This window comes from Monodelphis domestica, chromosome 4 (assembly GCF_027887165.1).
Source record: "Monodelphis domestica isolate mMonDom1 chromosome 4, mMonDom1.pri, whole genome shotgun sequence".
NCBI classification, from domain to species: Eukaryota; Metazoa; Chordata; class Mammalia; order Didelphimorphia; family Didelphidae; genus Monodelphis; species Monodelphis domestica.
This window is the reverse complement of record NC_077230.1, coordinates 85,993,382-86,015,255: the sequence shown is the minus strand read 5'-3', so window position 1 is coordinate 86,015,255 and position 21,874 is coordinate 85,993,382. Positions and strand designations below refer to the sequence as shown.

At 38.7% G+C, this 21,874-nt stretch overlaps 2 protein-coding genes across 6 annotated transcripts in view; both read right to left on the bottom strand.

Annotated features, from left to right (window-relative positions):
• The window catches only part of LOC103104764 (uncharacterized), a 35,080-nt gene extending 21,516 nt beyond the window's left edge, over positions 1 to 13,564 (bottom strand). For 2 of the 3 annotated variants that reach the window (XM_056793519.1, XM_056793518.1), the window contains exons 1-2: positions 11,257 to 13,564; positions 10,885 to 11,036 (exon numbers count right to left, since the gene is read on the bottom strand). The gene's annotated coding sequence lies outside the window, so the exon portion shown is untranslated. Of the gene's footprint in view, positions 1 to 10,884 lie in introns of all 3 variants that reach the window. The other variant, XM_007493755.2, reaches the window with a different exon arrangement.
• A 4,859-nt stretch (positions 13,565 to 18,423) lies between these two features.
• Positions 18,424 to 21,874, bottom strand: part of IQCB1 (IQ motif containing B1) — a 44,359-nt gene continuing 40,908 nt past the window's right edge. For all 3 annotated transcript variants that reach the window (XM_056793520.1, XM_007493761.3, XM_016433494.2), the window contains one exon: positions 18,424 to 20,605. In XM_056793520.1, the coding sequence (XP_056649498.1) occupies positions 20,376 to 20,605 (230 nt within the window). In that variant the 3' untranslated portion in view covers positions 18,424 to 20,375. The remainder of the gene's footprint in view (positions 20,606 to 21,874) is intronic.

The window sequence follows — 21,874 nt, the reverse complement described above, 5'->3', positions numbered from 1 at the left end:
CCTAGGTCCTCTGACTCTAAATCCAATATTCTTTTCCAATATTCCATACTGCCTGGGATGGATGTCCCCAACTTTATTCTGTATGCTTCTTAGTTTAAGATCCACTGTGTCAAGTTATTCTTCAAGTTTTCCCTACCACCACTCTGGGGGTATCATAGAAGATCATACCAGTTCATCATCTCCAGAGTTCTTTTAATCCTATTCTCAGGCGAGATCCTTTCCAAAGGGAGATGCCAGGAACTGACCAGCTAATTACTATACAAACTGGGAAAACTCCTTTTGGGGTTAGTATCTCAAAGTTTGCAACTATAGTAGTCCCTGGGACTAGAAGAAAAAGAATGCATTCATACTTTCTATAGGATATGTGTAATTTATTCTCTACTAAGAAATATCAAAGCATTATGTACTCCTTGATAGTCAACATCTATACCATTACAGATGACCAAATCTATTCAGATCTTGCTTTTATGAAATCCTTGGCTCTTTTCTGTGTACTTCCTAGGAATTGGCACCAATAATCTCTCCAATATCTTTACATATACACATCTTAATGAAACTGAATGGCCGAAGAAAAGAAGGTTTATTCATATTAATGAAGGAAATGTCAGTGAGTGAATTAATCATATCCTGTCACAGTAACAGAATACCTAAGATAAAGCAACCAGGATGCACAGGTGCATCCAGCTCCAGTTGCCTTCCACAGATATTGTTCTTCCTTCCTTATAATTGATAAAGATAATCATATAATATGTGCTGTCTTATCTAAAAGACTGGTCTAACAAAATATATGTATGGCTCCCATTACAGCCTTCATCAAATCATCCTCTTCTTGCCTCTATCCAATTTGGAATGGCTTTACAATAATTGTACTTTAATTCTGATTTATTATGTCATATGGGGGATATTCCCAAGTACTAGACACTTGAAATGGAATCTTTTGACCCAAGTCTAGTATTCTTTCCAGAGAAGGTAGAGGAAGCAGGGGTGGGATTTAAATATAGTTTGCCTACAAGTCAATAGGGTTTGTAAAGTAGCAGACTTTTTAATGAGTAGACAGCAGAAATTTTAATTTATTTGGCAAGGGTTCAGTAGAGGGGCTATCTGAAAGAAAGGAGAGCAGTCGTGAAAAGGTGGCACTAAATTGAATTAGAATGAGAGTTGAAAAGAAAGTTGCAAAGAAGAGCAATTTACCAGGAAAAAGGAATGGATAATAGGAATGACAGATATGGAAGATTGGAGGCACATATTAGTGGAAAGGAAAATTGGGTAACAAGAGGATGGAAGGAAGCCAGACATTGTCTCAAACATATTAGGCAAAGGGGGTACATCTCTTAAATATGGAATCATAGTTGGATATCTGGGCACACACCCATTAAAAGTAATGGCAAGGTCAGAAGGAATTCAGGGATTCTACTTTTTGACACAAGAAGGATCTTTGAGACACAAATCTAGAGCTGAAAAGGATCTCAAAGGTTATCCAGACTTTCAATAGATGAGTAAACTGTGGCCAGCAGAGATTAAGCTGCCCTAGATAATAAGCATTATTTTTGGAGGAATTAAATGAAAAACCCAACTGCAGATAGAGATTTGGGGTACAGGTTTTCAAACTATCAAATCAATACTCCCCCCTTAACTTCTGCTCCCTTTACTACCTTGACTATGAGGATCTAGAGGTCCCAAGTTTGAGGACCTTGTTCTAGGCATATATTAATCAAAGGTGACATAATAAAAGTAAACATCAAAATTAAAAAGGCACACAGTGATCTAGAAATGGAAAATATGTCCATATACCAGACTTTATGTTCTTCTCATATGTTATTATCACTATTAGCTTTGATTGGTAATATTAATTAATCAACAAGCATTTATTAAGCACCTTTATATTTTAGGTACTGGGCTATGTACTAGAAGCATAAAGATAAAAGTGAAAAAGTCTCTGCTTTACATCCTATCAGGGGCACCAATATATGTATAGCTCCAACTCCATCTTTATCTGATAATAAGCATTTAAATATGTTCCTTCTCCAAGCACTCTATGAAGAGCTTTAACTCACAACAACCTTGCCATGATAGGTTCTGTCATTATCCTCATTTCACAAGCAAGGAAACTAAGGCAAATAGAGGTTAAGTGACTTGTCAGGGTCATAGAGCTATGAAGTGTTTGAGGCTGGATTTGAGCTCAATGTCTTCCTGACTTCAGGTCAGCAATAGCCATTGTGCTACCTTCAGTCATATAGATAGCAAATGACAATGCTGGAGTTTTTGAACCTGAATCCAGGACTCTTTTTACTAGTGATTATCAATAAATACCATGATGTCTCCAGTGACAGGAAGAGCTCCTTGTCATTGATTAGAAACCCTTCCTCTCTAGTAGAACTACAAAGATTCTTTCATGAAATCTTTAATCACTGAAACGTAATCAGGCTAACTATCCACACTGAAAAATCAAAATGGACGAAGAGCATATCCCAAATAACAACACGGAGTTCAATAGGCATCCCCTGAGTTTGTGTATAACCTTGGGCCATGAGTACGGATGGAGAGAGAGCTAGGGCTAGAACTGAATAAAAAGCAGGAGAGTAGGCTGGTTAATCTTGGGATAGTTTCAATGACTTCAGGCTGCTCACTCCTGCAGAAGTCTACCTTTTTAATTTCTGTGTTATCCTACTCCCAGTGATATGAATATGATCTTAGAAAAATGAAAATACTGAGGAATTGTGGGAAATGAGTGAATCCCACTGATGCCACCAAGTGACTCAAGTCTGTAACTAGTCCAATTTCCTTTATGTTCAATTATAGATTTAGTTCAATTTCTATCATGTGAGAAAACTTTAACTGTGGGAATAGTAAGGAAATTTTATTGCATTATTTGAAACTAGTCCTACATGTCTGGGAAGGTAGACCACCTCTACTAATTGCTTAGAGATCCTTAACCAAAGACCTAGGTTATGCTGTCTAGAAACCCAGCCACATATGAAGACTAATACAAGAACCTCACAATTACACATTCAAGCAACCCATATGCCTTATCTGAAAACTGGACTTGGACTAATCAGTTAGTTACTGTTCCTTTTGTTTCTTTGATTCAATACAAACATTTGAAGGGAGAATGGGACATCTCTTTTTCTGATTTCAGGGAATTATACCACCTTCTAGCTCTCAAACCTTATTCATATTCCTCTCGATTTTGAAAGCCTCTAATCTTTCCTCCAAATAAATCAGCTTACTTATCTTTTATCTCGATTTCTATCTTGTTCATTTTTTTCTTTTAATGCATAAAAATCTGTTTCCCTCTGTATTTGGGGTCCAGTGCCAAGCTGAGGAGGCCTGGAGTTAATCTGTTATGCAAGTGGTATGCATTACTTCATAAATCAACATGTTTGGAAGCTCAAACCTTTGTTTGCTCATTTATTCAAATAGAAAGAGAGAAGAGAGACAGATAGAGACAGAGACAGAGACAGAGAGAGGATGACTGTGAAGGCTGATGATTTGTTGGAGACAGGAGAGAATAGAAAAAAGGCTACAAGTGGCGATCAGCTTTAATGGGAAGGTTCATCTCTTCAAAATTTCAACAGATAGTGGAATAAAGAAGGTAAGAACTGGAACAGTTCAAGAGGTTTGAGATGTAGGATAAAAGGAAAGAGGAAGTTCACAGCGAATGGCTTTATATTGACTATGATGGATGAACAGTGTGACAAGGCAGCCACAACAGCTTAGATTATCTTAGGTTTCATTTAAAAGAGTCACAGTGTCAAGAACAAAGAAACCGATCCTTTTGTTGTACTCTCTCTGGTACTGACCACTTCTGGAGAATTGTGTTCAGTTCAAGGTGCTATATTTTGGGAATTCAATAAATAAGTAGGAACTGCATCCAGAAGTGGGAGACCAGGATGATGAGACTAGAAATCTTATTGAAGGAACTGGTAATAGCCTGAGAAGAGAAGACTCAGAGGGGACCTGGTCTTCAAGGACTAGAAAGACTTTTAGGTGGAAGAAGGATTTGACTTGTTCTGTATTACTTTGGAAGTCAGAATTTAGAACATTGGGTAGAATTGGCAAAAAGTCAGGTTTTGGCTTGTAGTAAGGAAAAATTCCCAACTATTGTTTAGTTATTTTTCAGTTATTCTGACTCTTCATGAACCCATTTAGGATTTTCTTGGCAAAGACACTAAGGTGGTTTGTCATTTCCTTCTCCAGCTCATTTTACAGATGAGGAAACAAAGGCAAACAGAGTTAAATTACTTCTCCCAGGGCCACATAGCTAATAAGTGTCTGAGATCAGATTTGAGTTTTCTTGACTTCTGGACCAGCACTCTATCCATTGTGACACCTAGCTGTCAAACTACTCTTAATTATTAGAATTGTCCAAAATAGTGTCTCGAGACTTTCCCATCACTTGAAGCAAGGGCTGGGTGACTACAAGTTAACCTGTGGAAGAGGGGACTTTCATTCAGGTATAATTTACACTAAATAACATTTGAGGTCCATTCTAACTCTTTAGATTCTAGAGTTTTTATTTTTTTAAATTTTATTTAATTGATTAAGAGAATTTCCCCATGAATATATGATTCATATTCTTTCCTTGCCCTCCTCTCAACCCCCTCCTGTAGCCAATGAGCAATTCCATTGGGTTTTACATGTGCCATTGATCAAGACCTATTTCCATAGTATTACTATTTGCACTAGAGCGATCCTTTAAAGTCTACATCCCCAATCATATCCCCTTGACCCATGTGATCAAGCAGTCGTTTTTCTTCTGTGTTTCTACTCCTACAGTTCTTTCTCTGGAGGTGGATAGTGATCTTTCTCATAAGTCCTTCAGAATTATTCTGGATCATTGCATTGCTGCTGGTAGAGAAGTCTATTACATTTGATTGTGCCCCAGATTCTAGAGCTTTTAAAGATGAAATAAAGCATAGTACCTGTCCGTATGGAGCTTACAATCTAGTGATAGGGTGGTCACATTTGTAGGATGGTAATGCAGTTCAATGTGCCAGTGGTGCTCCCTTCCCTTCAATCGACCAATCTACAAATACTTATTAGACACTGCCTATGTGCCAGTAATTTATGCCAATCCTTAGGGATGCCCTCAGGAAACTTGCCTTCAGACAATGGGCACAAACATAAGTATGCACAATACATACACAAATACAAAGCCTACAGTAGGTGGAGACACTAGGAAAAGCCTCCTGTAGAAGGTGAGTTCGGAAGGAAGTCAGGGATTCTAAGTGGGAGAGGTGAGGAGTGAAGGAGTACATTTTAGCAGGGCCCCCACTTATCACAACTCTTCCACCCTCACTCCCAAACACTGATGGGATAGTTATCAGAGACATAGAGGTTCCATGAACAAATAGCCTTTCCCTTCTTTTGGGCTTTTGTTCTCGTCCAGTCGTCTCAGTCACATCTGACTCTTCATGACCCCATTCATTTGGGATTTTCTTGGCAAAGATACTGGAGGGGTTTGTCATTTCCTTCTCTAGCTCATTTGACAGGGGAGGAAACTGAGGCCAACAGGGTTAAGTCACTTGCCCAGGGTGACATAGCTTGTGTCTGAGGCTGGACTTGAACTAAGATCTTCCTGACTTCAGACTTCGTGCTGCACCACATTTTTAAGCCTACAGCTCTGATAAAGTTTCACAGCAAGATAAAGTCATGTCCAGTACAAGGAATCTATGGTTGATCTAGTCCAGGCCTCTCATTTTACAAAAGAGGAAAATACACTTGGCCATAAGTCTGTCATTGAATCACCACCTTTGGCGGGCATTAAGGGTGTTTGTGAACGCTGGTCTATGCCATCATCGTGGCCCAGCCATAGCTCCAATTTCCAGCCTTATTTGGCATAGCTCTTCTTCTTGTACCGTATCCTGTCCTGTCCATTCAAATAGATCCAACAGACATTTTTTCTACCTGCTATTTGCAAAGCGTTGTGCTAGGCACAGGGAATACAAGGACAGAAATAGCAAGTCTCCCTCAAAGAGCTCAGAGTCTACTAGGAGATACGATATCTATTCACATACTTAAATAGAAGGTAATTTGAGGAGGGAGAGAACCCTGACAACTAAGGGAAGTAGGGAAGCCTTCTCAGAGGAAATGGGAGCTGAAACTCAAGTTAGAAAGATGGAGCTTCTAAGAAGAGGGGTAAGACGGACAGGCATTCCAGGCTTGTGCTTGTGTGCATTTCATAAAGGAAGGGTTACAGAGAAAGAAGAGCTAGCAGTCCACTTTGCCTGGAACATAGAGTAAATAATAATAATAACAACTAGCAGTTATATAGATTAATGATTTGTAAAGTACTTTATAAACATCTCATTTTGTCCTCATAATAACCCTGGTGGTGATGTAGGCAGGTGCCATTATTATCCCCATTTTACAGAGAAGGAGATTGAGGCAGACAGAGGTTAAGTAAGTTATCGAGGGCCACACAGATAGTAAGGGTCTGAGGGTGAATTTGAACTCAGGTCTTCTTAATTCCAAGCCCAGTTTCTAAGGGGAAAATAACAATAAATAAGAATAAAAAGGTAAACTAGAATCTGTGGTAGGTTGTAAAATGTCAAGCTGAGGAGTTTTCATTTTATCCTAGTGGCAGCAGGCAGTCAAAAAAGATTTTTGAGTGAGTTACATCTCGGAGGAAGCTAGGTAGCACAGTGGACAGAGAATTGGGCCTACAGTCAGTTATACTAAGTTAAAATCTGCTCTCTCACAATTTGTGTGACCCTGGACAAGTTACTTAACTACTAACTGCCTCAGTTTCCCAGTTATAAAAATGGGGATAATAATAGCACTTAACCTCTCAGGGTTCTTATGAGGCTTAAATGAGATAATATCTGTGAAGTTCCTGGCACATAATAGGTGCTAATAAATGCTTATTTCCTTTCCTATCTATATCCTTTTTTTTAAACCCTTACCTTCTGTCTTGGAATCAATACTGTGTATTGGTTCCAAGGCAGAAGAGTGAGTGTGGTAAGGGCTAGGCTTGTCCAGGGTCACACAGCTGGGAAGTGTCTGAGGCCAGATTTGAACCTAGAACCTCCCATCTCTAGGCCTGGCTCTCAATCCACTGAGCCACCCAGCTGCCCCCCCCAAATCTATACCTTTGAAATACTATTTTGGTAGTTATGAGAGGGATAAATTAGAAGTGAGACAGCACAGAAGTAAAAAGACCAATTGGGAAGCTATTGGAATAGTTCATGCAAGAGTGATGAAAGTCTGAAATAAAATAGTAGCAATATGAGTGGAGAGAAGGGGGGTAAATATAAGAGATATCTTGTGGTGAAGGAAGAGTCAAAGGAGACTCTGACATATAAACTGGGAGAACCTCAATGAACTGATGCAGAGTGAAATGAGCAGAACCAGAAGAACATGATACACAGAAAGTAAAACACTGTGGAAAAATCCAATGTAACAGACCTTGCTATTAGTAACAATGCAACAAGCCAGGACACTCCTATCCACATTGAGAGAAAGAACTTTGGGAGTAGAGATACAAAAGCAAAACATATGACATCATTTATCACATGTATATATGAGTATATGGTTTGGGTTCTAGGCTTTAAAAATTGCTCTATAGCAAAAATAAATTATATGGAAATAGGTATCAAGTGACAAAATTTGTATAACCCAGTGGAATTTTTTGTTGGCTCTGGGAGCAGGGAGGGAAGGGGAGAGGGAAAGAAAACGAATCATGGAAACATGGGAAAATATTCTAAAAAATAAATTAATTAAATTTTAAAAAGAAATAGGAAAGTTTGGAAGAGATTTGAAGGAAAAGAAGAATTCTATTTTGGATGAGTTCAGTTTGAGATGCTGATGGGACATCTAGATAGAGATTTCAAGCTGATAGTTGCTGATGTGGGACAGGAGTTTGGGGAGGAATTGAGATTAGATATATAACTTTGAAAGCAACTGGTATAGAGCTGATAAGTGAACTCATGGCAACAGATAAACTCACCACAGGAGGAAATTCAGAGAGAAGAGGACCCAAATAGAGTTTTGGGGAACATTCACATTTAGGGGATAAGAATGGATGCTGATCCAGCAAAGATAACTGAGAAGAATCAGTCAGATGAGTAAGAGGGGAAACAAAAGATTGCAATGTTACAGAAGCTAAAAGAGGAAAAAGTTCTCAGGATGAGGAGGTCAATAATGTCAAGAGATAAAGAGAAGGTAAGAAGTACTGAGGACTCTTCAAAAGACTTTAGTATTATACTCCTTTGGGAAAGCAATTTTGGTTGCGAGATAGAATCAGAAACCAAATATCAGTGGGTTAAAAAGAATATGCCCTGAGAAATCAGAGGCAACAAATATAGATGATTCTAGAGTTGGGCAGTAAAAGGCATGAGGAGATAGCCAGATCAAGTGATGACATGAGCACATTTGCAGGAAGGGATCAGTAGATGGAGAAAGACTAAAGATGAGTAAGAAAAGAGGACTGATAATGGCAGCTTCCTGGAAGAGACAAAAGAGAAGATCAAAGGTAAGAAGAGGATCTTTTCCTCAAAGACCCGGAGCAATGGAGAAGAGAACAGGTAAAGACATGCATGGTTTTGGAACATGGAATAGGAAATTCCAGTAAAACTTATGCATATCTTTACCTGTTCTCTTCTTCACTGAAAACACTAAAGTTGAAGCTCAAATCACCTGCTTAGAGAGCTGGTGTTGGAAGATTGAAGGAAGAGGACTGAGATAGCTAATGTGAAGAACTTGGTTGTGAAATCCATAGGGCAGAAGGAGTGCTATGTGAGGGCTCAGTTGAGTCTAAATGTTGTACATTTAGAGCAGATTTATTTGGAATGGTCTTATGAGTTCCTTCAGTATTTGTTAGCACTAAGTGGATTAGGAGATGGAAGAGGTAATTCAGGTTTGAGGACCAGCAGAACATCAATAGAAGTATAAGGGGAAAAGCAATTTAAGGGTGAAGAATAGTGCACAGATGGATGGATTCATTAAAGGGTCAAGACTGAAAGGAGAAAAATGAGGCCAGAGCAGAGGTGATAGACTAGAAAAACAGAAAGGAGCAGAAGGACTAGAGGCCAAATTATGGTTGAAGAATTGAAATTAGAAAAACAAAATTCAGAAGAGTTAGGCAGAGTGAGAGATATAAGGAGAGAAGATTATGATGAGAGAAGAAAATTTTCCTGTTCAAGATCAGAGAAGTGGCACTTTTCAAATGATAATGAAATATAAGGTATGACAGGCCTGAAGGTGCGAATGGCAGGGAAGAATGATCAGTTATGTAAATTGAAGAGGCTGATAAACTGGGAGGCTAAAATGTTTGAGTATATATATCAGGAGATTTTTGGGGTGGGGAGAAAGACTGCAAACAAAATAAGTAAGCTGGATTGCTAAGCATTTCAGAATATAAATATAATTTAAGGAAAGTAAAAATGATTGAAATTGTTAATTAAAAACAAAGTGGATTCAAACAAATCTACCTGCTGACTATAAGCAAGTCAAGAATCATTTATTAAGCATTTATCATTTGCCAGGTACTGTGCTAAATACCAGGAATATAAAGAAAATCAAAGGAATTCAGAATCTAATAAGTCTCACTCCCTTCATCTCATATTAACAGGTTGGGCTATGATCTCTAAGATTCCTTTTAGTCCCAACATCTGAAACTCTGTAAAATTCAAGGACAAGCACGCTTTAGAACTAAAACTAAACACTGTTATCAGATACTGTTGCCCAAAGAGCCTATTGCAAGGTTTAGGGTCTTGAAGGCCTCAGAAAACCAACCTGGAAGTCAAAATTTGATTGAATAGGTCCTGCTAATTTGACAAGAGTGCCAGCAGAGGCCCCGAAACATATTACATTTATTTGGAAATCCTTTTCTGATTAAACCCTTTAAAGTACTTGTTTGCTTATTAGTAAATAAGTAGCTTATTCACTGTTAATATGGCTCATGAAGAATAATCTAGAAAGAGAGCTATGTTTTGCTAGCTAATTTTTTCTTTTTCCATAAATATAACTATCACCCAAAACATTCTTCATTATAATGTATATTAAGTATATTCAAGAAAATTCAATTGTGATAGAGAAACAGAATCACTGTGATGAACTGAACTCTGTAAGGCCTTCTAGCCCAGGTACCTATCTACAAGCAGGGAACTGTTTAAATCATCCAAAAGAGATAGATAGCTGCCTCTCCTTTTTATAGAGGAAAGGAATCACAGAGGTGTTCTAGGTACCCTCCTTCAGTATTAGCTTATCTTTAGGGAAATTCTGAAATTTTCATGTTTAATTTAAAGAGAGATATGATAAATCAAGGACAGGAGAGGAATCAGAAGACCAGAATTCAAGGGAAAGTGTTATAATGTTTCTGGGATGGAAAGTACAGCTAATCCATCAGTATCCTTCTTATGATAATTCTTTAGATATTATACTTGACAAAAAAATTATTCCCTTACCAATTGGTAATTCCCTTGTTTTCCTACCAAGTTCCCTTTTTGTCTAGGTTAAATAATCTTAGTTCCTTGAGCCTTTTCTCATATGATTTATTTGTCAATATTTTCATCATTGTTTTTTTTTGTTCTTTGAAACCTTTACTGTTTTCCCATATCCCCTTTAAGATTACTAGCAAAACTGGACAATACTGTAAATAGAATCTAACATTTTGAGGAAAGCAGAAAAATTGATTTCCAGCTTCAGTATGTCATACACCTGTAATATGGTCCAGGAGCCTCTTCATTTAGGAACCTCATTCTTTGACTCAACTTATGACCAAAGAGACCTCAAATGTCTTTTTCTGCACAGGCAAGATTTTGAGATTGCTGTCATTTAGTCTTTGTCAATTGCAAAACAAATAGATCTGAATCCCTAAGAGATCTCTCGGTGCCCTTGTTTCTTTATTTGTAATATAAGGACGGTATTACCTGTCCTACCTACCTTAGAGGGCTCTTGTAAAGATGAGCTGATGCACTGAATGGGTAAGTGCTGCACAAACTGCCAAATGCTAGACACATGGCATCCTCCTTCCCGCCTCTGTCAAACACACAATCGTTGACTGCTTGCAAACTCTCTGGGTTCTCCACGGTTGCCTTTGGGAAAAGGGAGAACCTAAGGGCTAGGGCAATGCTGCCAAAGCCCTCCCCTCAGCCAATACCTATTAGTTTACAGTGCAGTAAAGAGGAAAAAGCGGGCAGTCTTTCGATGCTACCTTTCCTTGGCTCTTCAGGGATCTCCCTCATCCCATCATGCCTGGGTTTCACTGTACTCCACAACAAAGGGTCCCTAGGGAATAGAGGCAGCAGCAATAACCTGCCGCTTTGTCTTCCAGGTAGGGAGGTTCAGTCCTACTGGCTCACACAGGAGCTGGCTCCTATCACCAAAGGCAAGAGTTCTTAACTTGAGGTCTGTGAACTTAAAAAAAAAATCAGTGATAACTATTCAATAGAATTGATTTCCTTTGTGATCATATGCATTTTATTTTATTTTTAAAGATACTATTCTGAAAAGGGCTTCGGCAGACTGCCCAAGGGGACTGTGACGCAAAAAGGTTAAGAACCCCTGACATAAAGTGTGTGGGACCGCCTCAGTCATTTGGTGAGGACCCCTCGCCTTCCTAGAAACAGAAAACAGAAAAGCGGAAACAAGAAGGAAAGGAGACAAGGTGATTTGTGCTCATTCTCCATTGCTTTTTGCAATTTTCTCATGCAGTGCAGGCTAAGCGCCCGAGGTCTATCTCATCTGCCTGCTGGGCTTTCTTACTCTGCTTCAAGCTCTAGAATCGTTAGCCCATTTCAGGGATTGGTGCCTATGCTGATTATCAGCAACGCTCATGCAGTCCCTAACGGAAACAATACAAGAGATGACGCCCCAAACTCCCATCCGGAGTTTCTACCAAGTAGGCTTGCGGACCTAACAGAGAGCGGAGAGGCGGCAAGGGGAGGGGTCCATTGCTCACTGTAAATTCTGAGAAGGGGAGGGAGAGACAGGAGAAGGAAGAGGAGGACGACCACAGAGACTGAGGGTCAGACAGAGGGACAGAAACAGAGACACAGACAGAATTCTTGGTTTGGAAGTGGAAAGGTGATGATGGGGTATAGTTCATACCTTGATTCTTCCACGGAAATTGGTTCGACCCTTCAGGCCATCGGGTCCCAAGGCTACAGACAAACAAACAAAAAACCCAGTAGAGGTAGAAAATGCTGTGCATCCCGTTCTTACTCATTCTTCCTATCTCTACTGTCACCGTATACTTACACAAATCACCTCATTCTGTTCCTGTTATCGTCACCTGCTTGTTTCTGCTAGTTTTTCTTTTTTCCCGTTCCACTACTGCGTGTCTATTTGCTTCTTCTCTCCGTTTATGTCTGCTCTTCTTGTAACAGACAATAGTAAATCCGATTCCCTCCCCCTCCCGGACATCGAAGCAACCCTTGCTTTTCCTATCTCCATGGAAACTTAGGAAAGGAAAGAGACGGTGGGGAGGAGGACGGACTGCTGAAAGAACTTGGGGACTTGTTGATTGGTTGGCAAGTGCCGAGCTAAGGAGCCCACGAAGGGGGTCCATTTGGGAATGGGGAACCCTGGAGACAAAAGAGGAAGAGGGAGGAGGCTTATTGGAAAAGGGAGGCGGAAAGAAAAGAGATAGTGAACAAGAATGAGAAAGGGATAGGAATCAGATGTAGCAACCTTGCAACTTGGGTGTAGTTCCGGCTTGTGAGATCTTGTGAGCCCCGACCTAGAAGTTAGGGAACTTTTAGTATTACTCCACTAATAACCCCAAGTTTCTGTAGAAAGCTGCGAACTCCTCAGGCCTCAAGCCCGAGTTTTCAGAGAATAATTGACTACCTTTGTGAGACTGAGCAAACCATTTCCTCCTCTCTGACAATCCGTTTTCTCACGTATGAAAGGAAGAATGTTGGACAAGATGACCACTAAGGTCCCTTCCAGCTCGTAAACTGTGCTCCCATGATCCTCACCCAATTCATTCCGCAGAGATTTGTGTGTGGTTAAAATGAGATAGTAGATGTGAAGACACTTTGAAAAGACTGAAAACTGCAAATGACTATACATTTTATATGACCTTTCTGAAAAAGGGACCACAATTTTTCCTACTCTATCCTAACTGGTCTCTTTTTTAGCAATACAGAAGAAATTAAAGGAGATGATGGACTATTAAGAAGAAGAATTATAAGATTATGATGAGATGTGGGAAATTTGAATGTGAGAAATGAAGTATACAGAATGATAGGGGAGATGTGAAGATGGAGCACAGGAAAGGATAAAATAGAATAGAGAATAGAAAAGGAAACTTAGGTTCTCATTTTGATATCTCTTCTCCCATCTCCTATCATCATAATTCTTGACATTTCTTATAAATTCCATCTTCTCTTCTTTTCTCCACATTACTAATTCCACACTTTCCCCTCTGTATTCTCTGGAAGGGTAGACTTGGTTTGTAATTAAAGGTAAATTATTTTTAATTCAATTGAATTCATGTGCCAGTCACTGGACTAAGCAGTGGGACTATCCAGACAAAAATAAAACAATCTGTGCTTTTAAGAAGGTTATATTCTACAAGGAGGAAGAGAAGGAGGAGGAGGAGCGACAATATTTACACAAAGAATATGCATGCAAAGAAACATTAAGAAATTTTAGGGGAGAATTGGAACTAGCAATTTAAAAACAGGGGAAATCACAAAATTCTTTGTGAAGGAACCCATGTGGTAGGATGTGAGCTGATTGTTTACTAGTGGTACAAACGAGGAAAGAGAGGCTGCCAGGAATGGGGAATAACAGGAGACGGACTGTCACAAGTGAGAAGCAACAAGTCTGCCAGTTTCTCTAGAATGTAGAATTCTTGAAGGGGAAAATTAGTCTAGGCAAATAGGTTTGAACCAGAGTTCAAAGGACTTTAAATGTCAAACAGGATTTTGTATTTTATCCTATAGGCAACTAGAGTCTCTTGTAGGTGATGGGGCTATTTATACCTGTGCATCAGGGAAGTTAATCTGACAGCTGTGTGGAGCTTGGATTGGGAAGGGAGACCAATTAGGAAGATATTATAATAATCCAGGTGAGACATGGTTGGCCAGCTTGATGAACACAAGGTTTGGGATGGAAAAGAGTTTTGGAGATAAAACTTGGCAATTGGTTGGATATGAAAATGGTGAATATGACAGAATTCATGAACCTGGGTAACTGAAAAGATGGTGTCACCCTCGACAGAAATAGAGAAGTTATAAAAAAAGAAGAAAAAAATGAGTTTAGGAAGAATGGTAGTTTTGTTATAGGCATGTTAAATCTGAGAAACCTATGAAATATAAATGTGAAAATGTCTAGCAAAGGACACTGTTCCCCTCCCATTCTTATAGTTTAGTGTTAGAAAAAGAAACATACATTGATTCACTAGAGGGGTAATAATAATAACTAACATTTAAATATGTTATATATAACACCTACTATGTGCCAGGCACTGTGCTAAGTACTTCACAATTATTATCTCATTTGATCCTCACAATTACCTTGGGAGGTAGATGCTATTAGAATTCTCACTTTATGAATGAGGCAACTGAGACAAACAGAGGTTAAGTGCCTTGCTCAAGGTCATATAGCTAGAAAGTGTCCTGAAGACAAATTTGAACTCAGGTCTTCCTGACTCAGGACCATAGTGCCACCTAGCTGGTTAAAAAAGTAAGGGGAAGGGTAGAAGGGAAAGAAGAAGATTTAGTCCATTGTGTTTTAGGCCAGTACATCTACCAACACTTCTATTTAAGTTCCATTTTTTTTATCCTTATCTACTTTTTATGAGGGATTGGTGCTCAGGAGAGAAATGAGGTCTGACCACATAGATTTCAATCAAATGAGGTCAAGATAGATAGAACCACTGGTTACACTGCATGTTCGAGGAGTAAGACATGGAGGAGGTGGAGAAAGCAGACACGTAGGGAGTAGTTCCATTCCCCTCTTATTTCCTCCATAGACATAGTGTTTAGGTATTGATTTCCTAACCAATTTCCAGCTTCCCTCTTCATAAAAGATACAATCATTCTCCAGTTCCCCATCTGCCATAAATTCTCCTTTTTGGGTTCATTTCCTCCCACTTTTCTAGATGCTAGTTCCCTTATCCGGAGGTAGGGTGCTATCCATGGAAGACACAACACTCAGAGATAGAACAGTGGTCTCTGAGTATGATTCCTGCAGATTAATCCCACTATAAAGCTCTCTTATCCTATTATAGACTAGATCTTTTCCGTCCTGGAAGTGCCCTTCAGAGGGTTCTGCTCCCACCACAGAATCAAGATCTCCTTTTTCCCTCATTTCAATCATTTCCTTTGCCACTTCACCCATTATCTTGTATCCCTTCTTCCTGAAAAACTATAGTACTTTTCCCTTTTTCACTTGTTTACTTTGCTAGGGGCAGGACACTCATTCCTCATATTCTGCCTCCTCTCTCCTGTTTTATTGCCATTCCTGTGAATTCTTGCAGTTTAATCCCATGAAAACAAACAAAAACCCAAACCAAAATAACATTGACTCATTTGAAGGGTAAATGGCAGGGTTGGAAGGGAGATAAAGTCCATGGTGCTTTAGAACAACATCTACCATGACTCTAAATGATCACTCTAGGGTAAACATTAATAATATGGAAATGTCTTGATCAATGACACATGTAAAACCCAGAGGAATTGCTTGTTGGCTATGGGAGGGGGTGGAGTAGGCAGAGGGGAGGGAAAGAATATGAATCATGTAACCATGGAAAAATGGTATAAATTAATTTAAATAAACTTTAAAAAGAACTGTGTACCATAACTTCTATTCCTTTTCTCTTTATCTACTTTTGTAATTTTAGAAATATTTCAATTGTCTTTCAGTTATTACTTTTTTTGTCCCCATATATATCTTTATCTCATTTTTCTTTTAATAGTCTCTAAAGATGGGGGTATTTTGTTGTTGTTACTAGTACTTTCCTTATCAGTTAAATTTAATTTTCTTGTTTCTGTTGTCTGAGTGTTTGAAGATCGAATAACTTTCTTTTTTTTGGATAGAAATATTTGAAATACCTCTTATTGGACTTGATCATTTTTCATTGATGATCAGGCTCAGGTTTACAAATTATGTAACTTCAGGTTACATCTCGAGGTTTTTTGTTTTTTTGGTATATATTATTCCATACCCTTTCTGTGTTTTCTGGTGGGTGTAAAATGTGGGCTTTATGTTATACAAATTTCTTTTCCTTTACATTTAAATATTTCTCCTGATCACTTGAAAAATCTGTTGCTTGTCATAGGAATTATTAAATTTAACCAGTGGGTCTTAGAGTTGGCACTATGAGTATAATAACTGCCCTAAACCTGATTTACATTGCATACCTTTCTGTTCCCCATTTTTAGTGAGAATTTAAGACATGAGCCAAAACTAAGCATTAAGTAATGTCCCTGGGGCTTCAGGGTGATGGACATAAAGAACCAAAGATAAGACAAAAGAACCTGACCCCTCTTTTGAGGATCTCCTAAGTTTGAACCTAGTCCAGATAGAGAAGCTAAGAGGGAACCCTTAGTGGAAAGGGCAAGGAAGCAGCTTAGTCCCCAGGACCCAGCAGTGATTATGTATTACAGTTGACATTTTTTCAGATTTCCTTTTAACAGGCCATTGTGTGATTTATATGAGTTAAACTCAAGCTTAGTCCTTACTGATGCTATGTAGGTTTTAGAATATCAGCCCCTTTCCTATTAGTTGAAGTTTTCATAATGAGCTACTGCTGACAGATGAAATGATTGCCTATTGAGACTCTGAAACATGAGGATCCCATTTTAGTGGTTTTGTTCAAGTGTTTAAATGAAGAAATATACAGTTGCTTGCAATAAGCAGTACAGTATAACTCTGCCCCTGCTTCTACCTCCTCTTCCCAGTGTGTACCTCCTCTATCTTACATGTCTTGTTCTTTTCCATCTCATTTTTTAGGGACATTTATCTCAGTTTGGTGATAACCTCACTTCAGTCTGGCAGATTTTGTGAAGAGCATAACCAGTTAAGCTGTGGTATGTGCAGAATTTCTAGTTACACTTAAATTTGAACTTTTCAGGAAAAAGGGATATAAAATTTTCATTAGATGTAGTGTTAATATTTAAACTTAGAAGCTTAGCAACTTAGAGACAATTTATTTCTTTTTAGTTATTCTGCCTAAAATTCACTGTCTCAAGCCAAGTGGTATTATCTTAGTTATGGCATAATGGTCTAGAAAGTCAAGCCTCCAAGTGGTGTGAAAGGGTTACTCAATTATGTTTTTATTATCAAAAATAAAATTCTTTATTAAAAAAGCTAAACACAAACAATTAAAGGATGAAAAAGTCCTTAAGAAGAGGATTTTAAAGAAAAATTCTAGGATATATTTCAGAATCTTTCTTACTGAACTGCACCTCTTTACTAATCATCAATTAATCTAATTTACTTTTAGAGATTAACTTTTAGCTTCATTCTGAATTTTGGGAGTCAGAATCCTAGAACTACTTTCCAAAACTTTTAATCAAGTTGCATCAAAAGCCTATAAGTACTGATGGCAAACCTTTTAGAAATGAAGTGCCATGCTTCTCCCACCACCACATGCTGGATATGCCACACTCTCCCTTACCACACACAGGGGAGGGAGAGAAAGTGGTTCCATTGAGCTGCTGGATAGAGGGGTGGGTGATGTGAAAAAATGTCATCAGGCATGGTGGAGAGGGGGAGGGGAGTAGCTGCAGACAAGCCCCTCCGCCTTCCTAGTAATGAATTCTAAGGGACATGTGGGAAGGGTGGCCACATGTCCACAGAGTGTGCTCTATGTGCCATCTTTGGCACCCATGCCATAGGTTTGCCGTCACTGGTTTATAGGATGCTTTACCCAGATCCCGTGGTTTCCTTCCATGTATCTACTTAGACTGTTGGTAAAGACTAACTATTTAGTTCCAGTGTAAGCTATGATGACTTGAGGCACAAAAAGACCCACGCCAGTTATCCCTGAGGAAAGAGATATTCTAGAAAGACTCTTGATGAAAGGAAGCAATTTTAAAGTTGCAGTATATCTGAGAGAATATCAGAGAATGTGTTTAGATAAAATATTTAGAAAAACTAAATACTCCCATGTTGAGCACAGACCCTACTTACATTTATTTGAAATATTACATTGGATTTTAAGTTTCTTGAGGGAAAGAATCCTGTCTTATTTATCTTTGTATCTCAGAACTTCTAAAAGGTAGCAGAAATGACTGTAACAAAAATGTCAAATGCATTTTTTTTTGCTTTGCCTGCAAAATTCTTCAGTCTAGCCTGAACCAGATTAAAATGTAATCGGGAAATGTTTAACAAAAAAATATATATGTAGTGCAATATGTCATTCATTAGTGTTTTTTGAAGTCAATATGTGGCTGGCAGGGATCTGTTTCTGAGTTTGACATGATGATCTAAATGGTATTTCTCTTGTATATTTTAGGGAGTAACTTTGTGAGTTACATATTTTCAAAATAGTTTATTTTCTTAGTAAATGTGCTACATCTCATCTTCAATCTAGAATTCTGTTTTACAAAAATATGCAAAGTTTTACTGTGGCAAACATGTTCAAACTGTAGGAATGTGATTCCTAAAATTCGTAGGTTAAAAAAATGGGTAGAGTGGGGCATCTCGGTGGCTCAATGGATTGAGAGCCAGATCTAGAGATGGGAGGTCCTAGCTGTGTGACCCTGGGCAAGTCACTTCTCTATTGCCTACCCATTACCACTCTTCTGCCTTAGAATCAGTACACAATATTGATACTAAATCGGAAGGTAAAGGTTAAAAAAAAGACAATGCTAAAAAAAGTGTTAAAATGGTGTCACTATACACTCACAGATCTTCTTGGAAGGTCAAGAATTCAAGTCCCTTTGTAGCTGAGAGAAATGCAAACTGTCTCCCAGAACAGGCTTTCAAATGTATATAGAGAGTGTGTGTGTGGTGGGGAAAATTACTGGCTATTTTACTAGCTACATCATCAGTCAAAATCCTAAGCTGAGAACCTACTATGTGTCCTGAACTCTTAAGTATTGTTATAGGTAAATAATAGCTTGTATATTGAGACCTTAACTAGTATTGATAAGCTGTTTTAAGTAACTAAAGTTGTCAGGGAGTAACCTATTGCAGGCAGTGGATGGAAGGCCAGGAGCAGTTTAATCCACCTCTAATTTATTTATGGTTTAGGTAGGAAAAGGAAATAGGAGCATAGAAACTAGAAGTTAGGAATAGGTAGGAACCTATTTATCTTATTCTATAATATCTAAATAAAAAACCACCCCCAAATCTAACTCCTCATGGAGTTTTTCTTCTTGTCCACAGAGCAGACCAGACTTAACTACACTTACTGATTAAAGATGATAAATACTCTATCTTATCCTAAACTAAAATAAATCTTTATCTTCTTATAATAATTTATAAAACTCAAAATATCAGTTTCTTTTCGCAGAGAAACTGAATGCAGTTCCTCTCTTTCCCTCAACTCCAAAGATCCAACTGTTTGTGAAAGTTGTACTTGTAGAGTTGTACTCTGGTACTTGCAGAGAATAGGCTTCAGAGTCTCAGACCTGTCCCTTAGAGAACTGAGGAGGAAAACCCCTCAGTAACTGAACTCTGAACTCTAATGGCAAATCTTTCCTTCTTCTCTCTCCTTCACTTCAACTGCCACCCACTGTCAGTGAGAAAGCTCAAAACAACTACCCCTGTTACCTGAGACTGCCAGGGAAACCAGGAGCCCAGAATTCTCCCTTCACTGGGTTTTATGCTGTACCCTTAAAGGGCTGGCAGCCAGCTTCTCTCTGTTCTTCCCTCTTAAAGGGAACAGTGTAAAAGTCACAAACCCTTTCTCTGATCTAAAACCTGCTCTTATTGAAATGAAATAAAATCCTTATTACAACATTAAGTATAAAAAAGCAATAATTTGGGGGAAAAAGAGAGATTTCAAAATATGTGGTCATTCTACAAAAATTTTAGAAAATATTTTTTCCTAATGTCTATTTTTAATGAAAAATTAAGAATTCCAAATTACAGAACTGAAAAATGACTGATCTTTCTGCCAAATCTTTCAGAATTATTACAAAAGTATAATCTTTTAAAAAAAACTGCCCTGCCCTGAACATAAATACAGTATCAATTAGTGTTTAATTTCACAGCAAGGGTCACCAAAACACCTTGGTATTCATGATAAAGGAGAAGTGAAATGAAAATTGAGAAAAGTTTCTAGAGGTAAAAATTAACAGTCTCTTTAAAATATAGAACCAGCCTTATTTGAAGGGCCTCAAGGAAGGGGACTCATGGAGACCAAAGGATTACCCACAGCCTGGCATCTCTAATAATGATGGCTGATAGATCTCACCAGAATACTGTCCTAATGAGACCTCTTTAAGACTAGTGCCCTGGCTAAATTTCTAGGGAGATTTGCTTCCACCAATAAATAAGCTTCCCAAATCTATACTGAGAGTTTCCTTTGGGATAACTTCTTCTTCGCCAACCTCATCCTCAAGTTTCTTCCACCAAGGTGCTTGTCTCTCCATTAGTGTTGCAAGGTGGGCTTGCTTGGCTCTAGTGGCCACAGGCCGAGATCTGCTTATGAAGAGTTCAGGCTCCTGTCCTGTAGTTTCCCTCAGATTTGGTGCACCTGTAATAAAAGAAAAGAGAACACATTATAGTGGATAGGTCCTTGGACTTAGAATCAAGAGGACCTGGATTCAAATCCTGCCTCAGACACTGTGTGTGTGTGTGTGCACGTGCGTGTGCACCTGCGTGTGCGCGTGCGCCCGCATGTGTGTGTGTGTGTGTGTGTGTGTGTGTGTAACCCTGGGCAAGTCACTTATCAGACTCCCCAAGCCTCAATTTCCTTAACTATAAAATAAGGGAATGGAGTGTAATGTGGAAGTGTCCTAGAGGGATGTAAGATGTTTTAACCCACCTAGGAACTCCTCAGGGCCAATTAAGCACCAAACCCTTTGGTTATAGAAACAAAATTTATTTTAATGAAAGGGTTAATGAGGGGAACTGGTAAATATACTCTTTGAACTATCTCCACCTAGCTCCTAAGTCTCCGGCAAAAGGAGAGCCTTCTGTTCTTCTTTAGGCCTTACCTATACCTCCTTATGCTATCTAAAACCTTTCCCAGGCTTAACCCTACTCTTTCCTCCAGTAATTAATAAAGAAAGAAAGGGAAAAACTTCCGAGTTTGGCTGCTGCCCTAAGTAACCAAAGTTATAGATGAAAAGCTTTGAATTACCTTTTCCAATAGGAATTCTAGTATATAGACCACTGCCAGATGAAGACTGGACTCGAGGAAATTAGTTTCCTCCAAGTAACCCCTCTACCTGGATGCCAGAGATTTTCTCCATGGAAATCCTGACTTTTCAGGGAGGATCTCTTAGAGCAAAACCCTTCCTTCAGCTTGAAATTGTAGGCAAAGATGAAACCCATGCCCAGCTCAGATAAAATCCAAGAAGGAAGTGAAGTTCAGTTATTTTCAGTTTTAGACTCCCACAATTCCTTCCTACCCAGAATCCTTTCCCAGGGCTTATCTCAAAATTCCCTTCTTTCCACTAACCCTAGAAAACCAGACCATCCCTAACTATATTCCTACAGGAGGTAAAGGACAATTGGACTTTATGATCTCTTAGGTCCTTTTCTACTCCAAATTTTATAATCTCCAAGAGTCCTGGTCCCATCAAACAAGAACTTAGGAAACAAGAGTTTGAATTCTATGTAGACTACAACAACGTACCAAATGATCGCCATTCTCACGTATGGATTCTATCTGCTTGTTCAGAGGAGTTATTTATTATGATTTCATTCTATTATTTGAAAAAAGAACTGACTACTTGAAATGACCCAGGTCCTCCACAAAGGATTATGGAATTGTGTATATTTGTTTAAAAGTTGATTT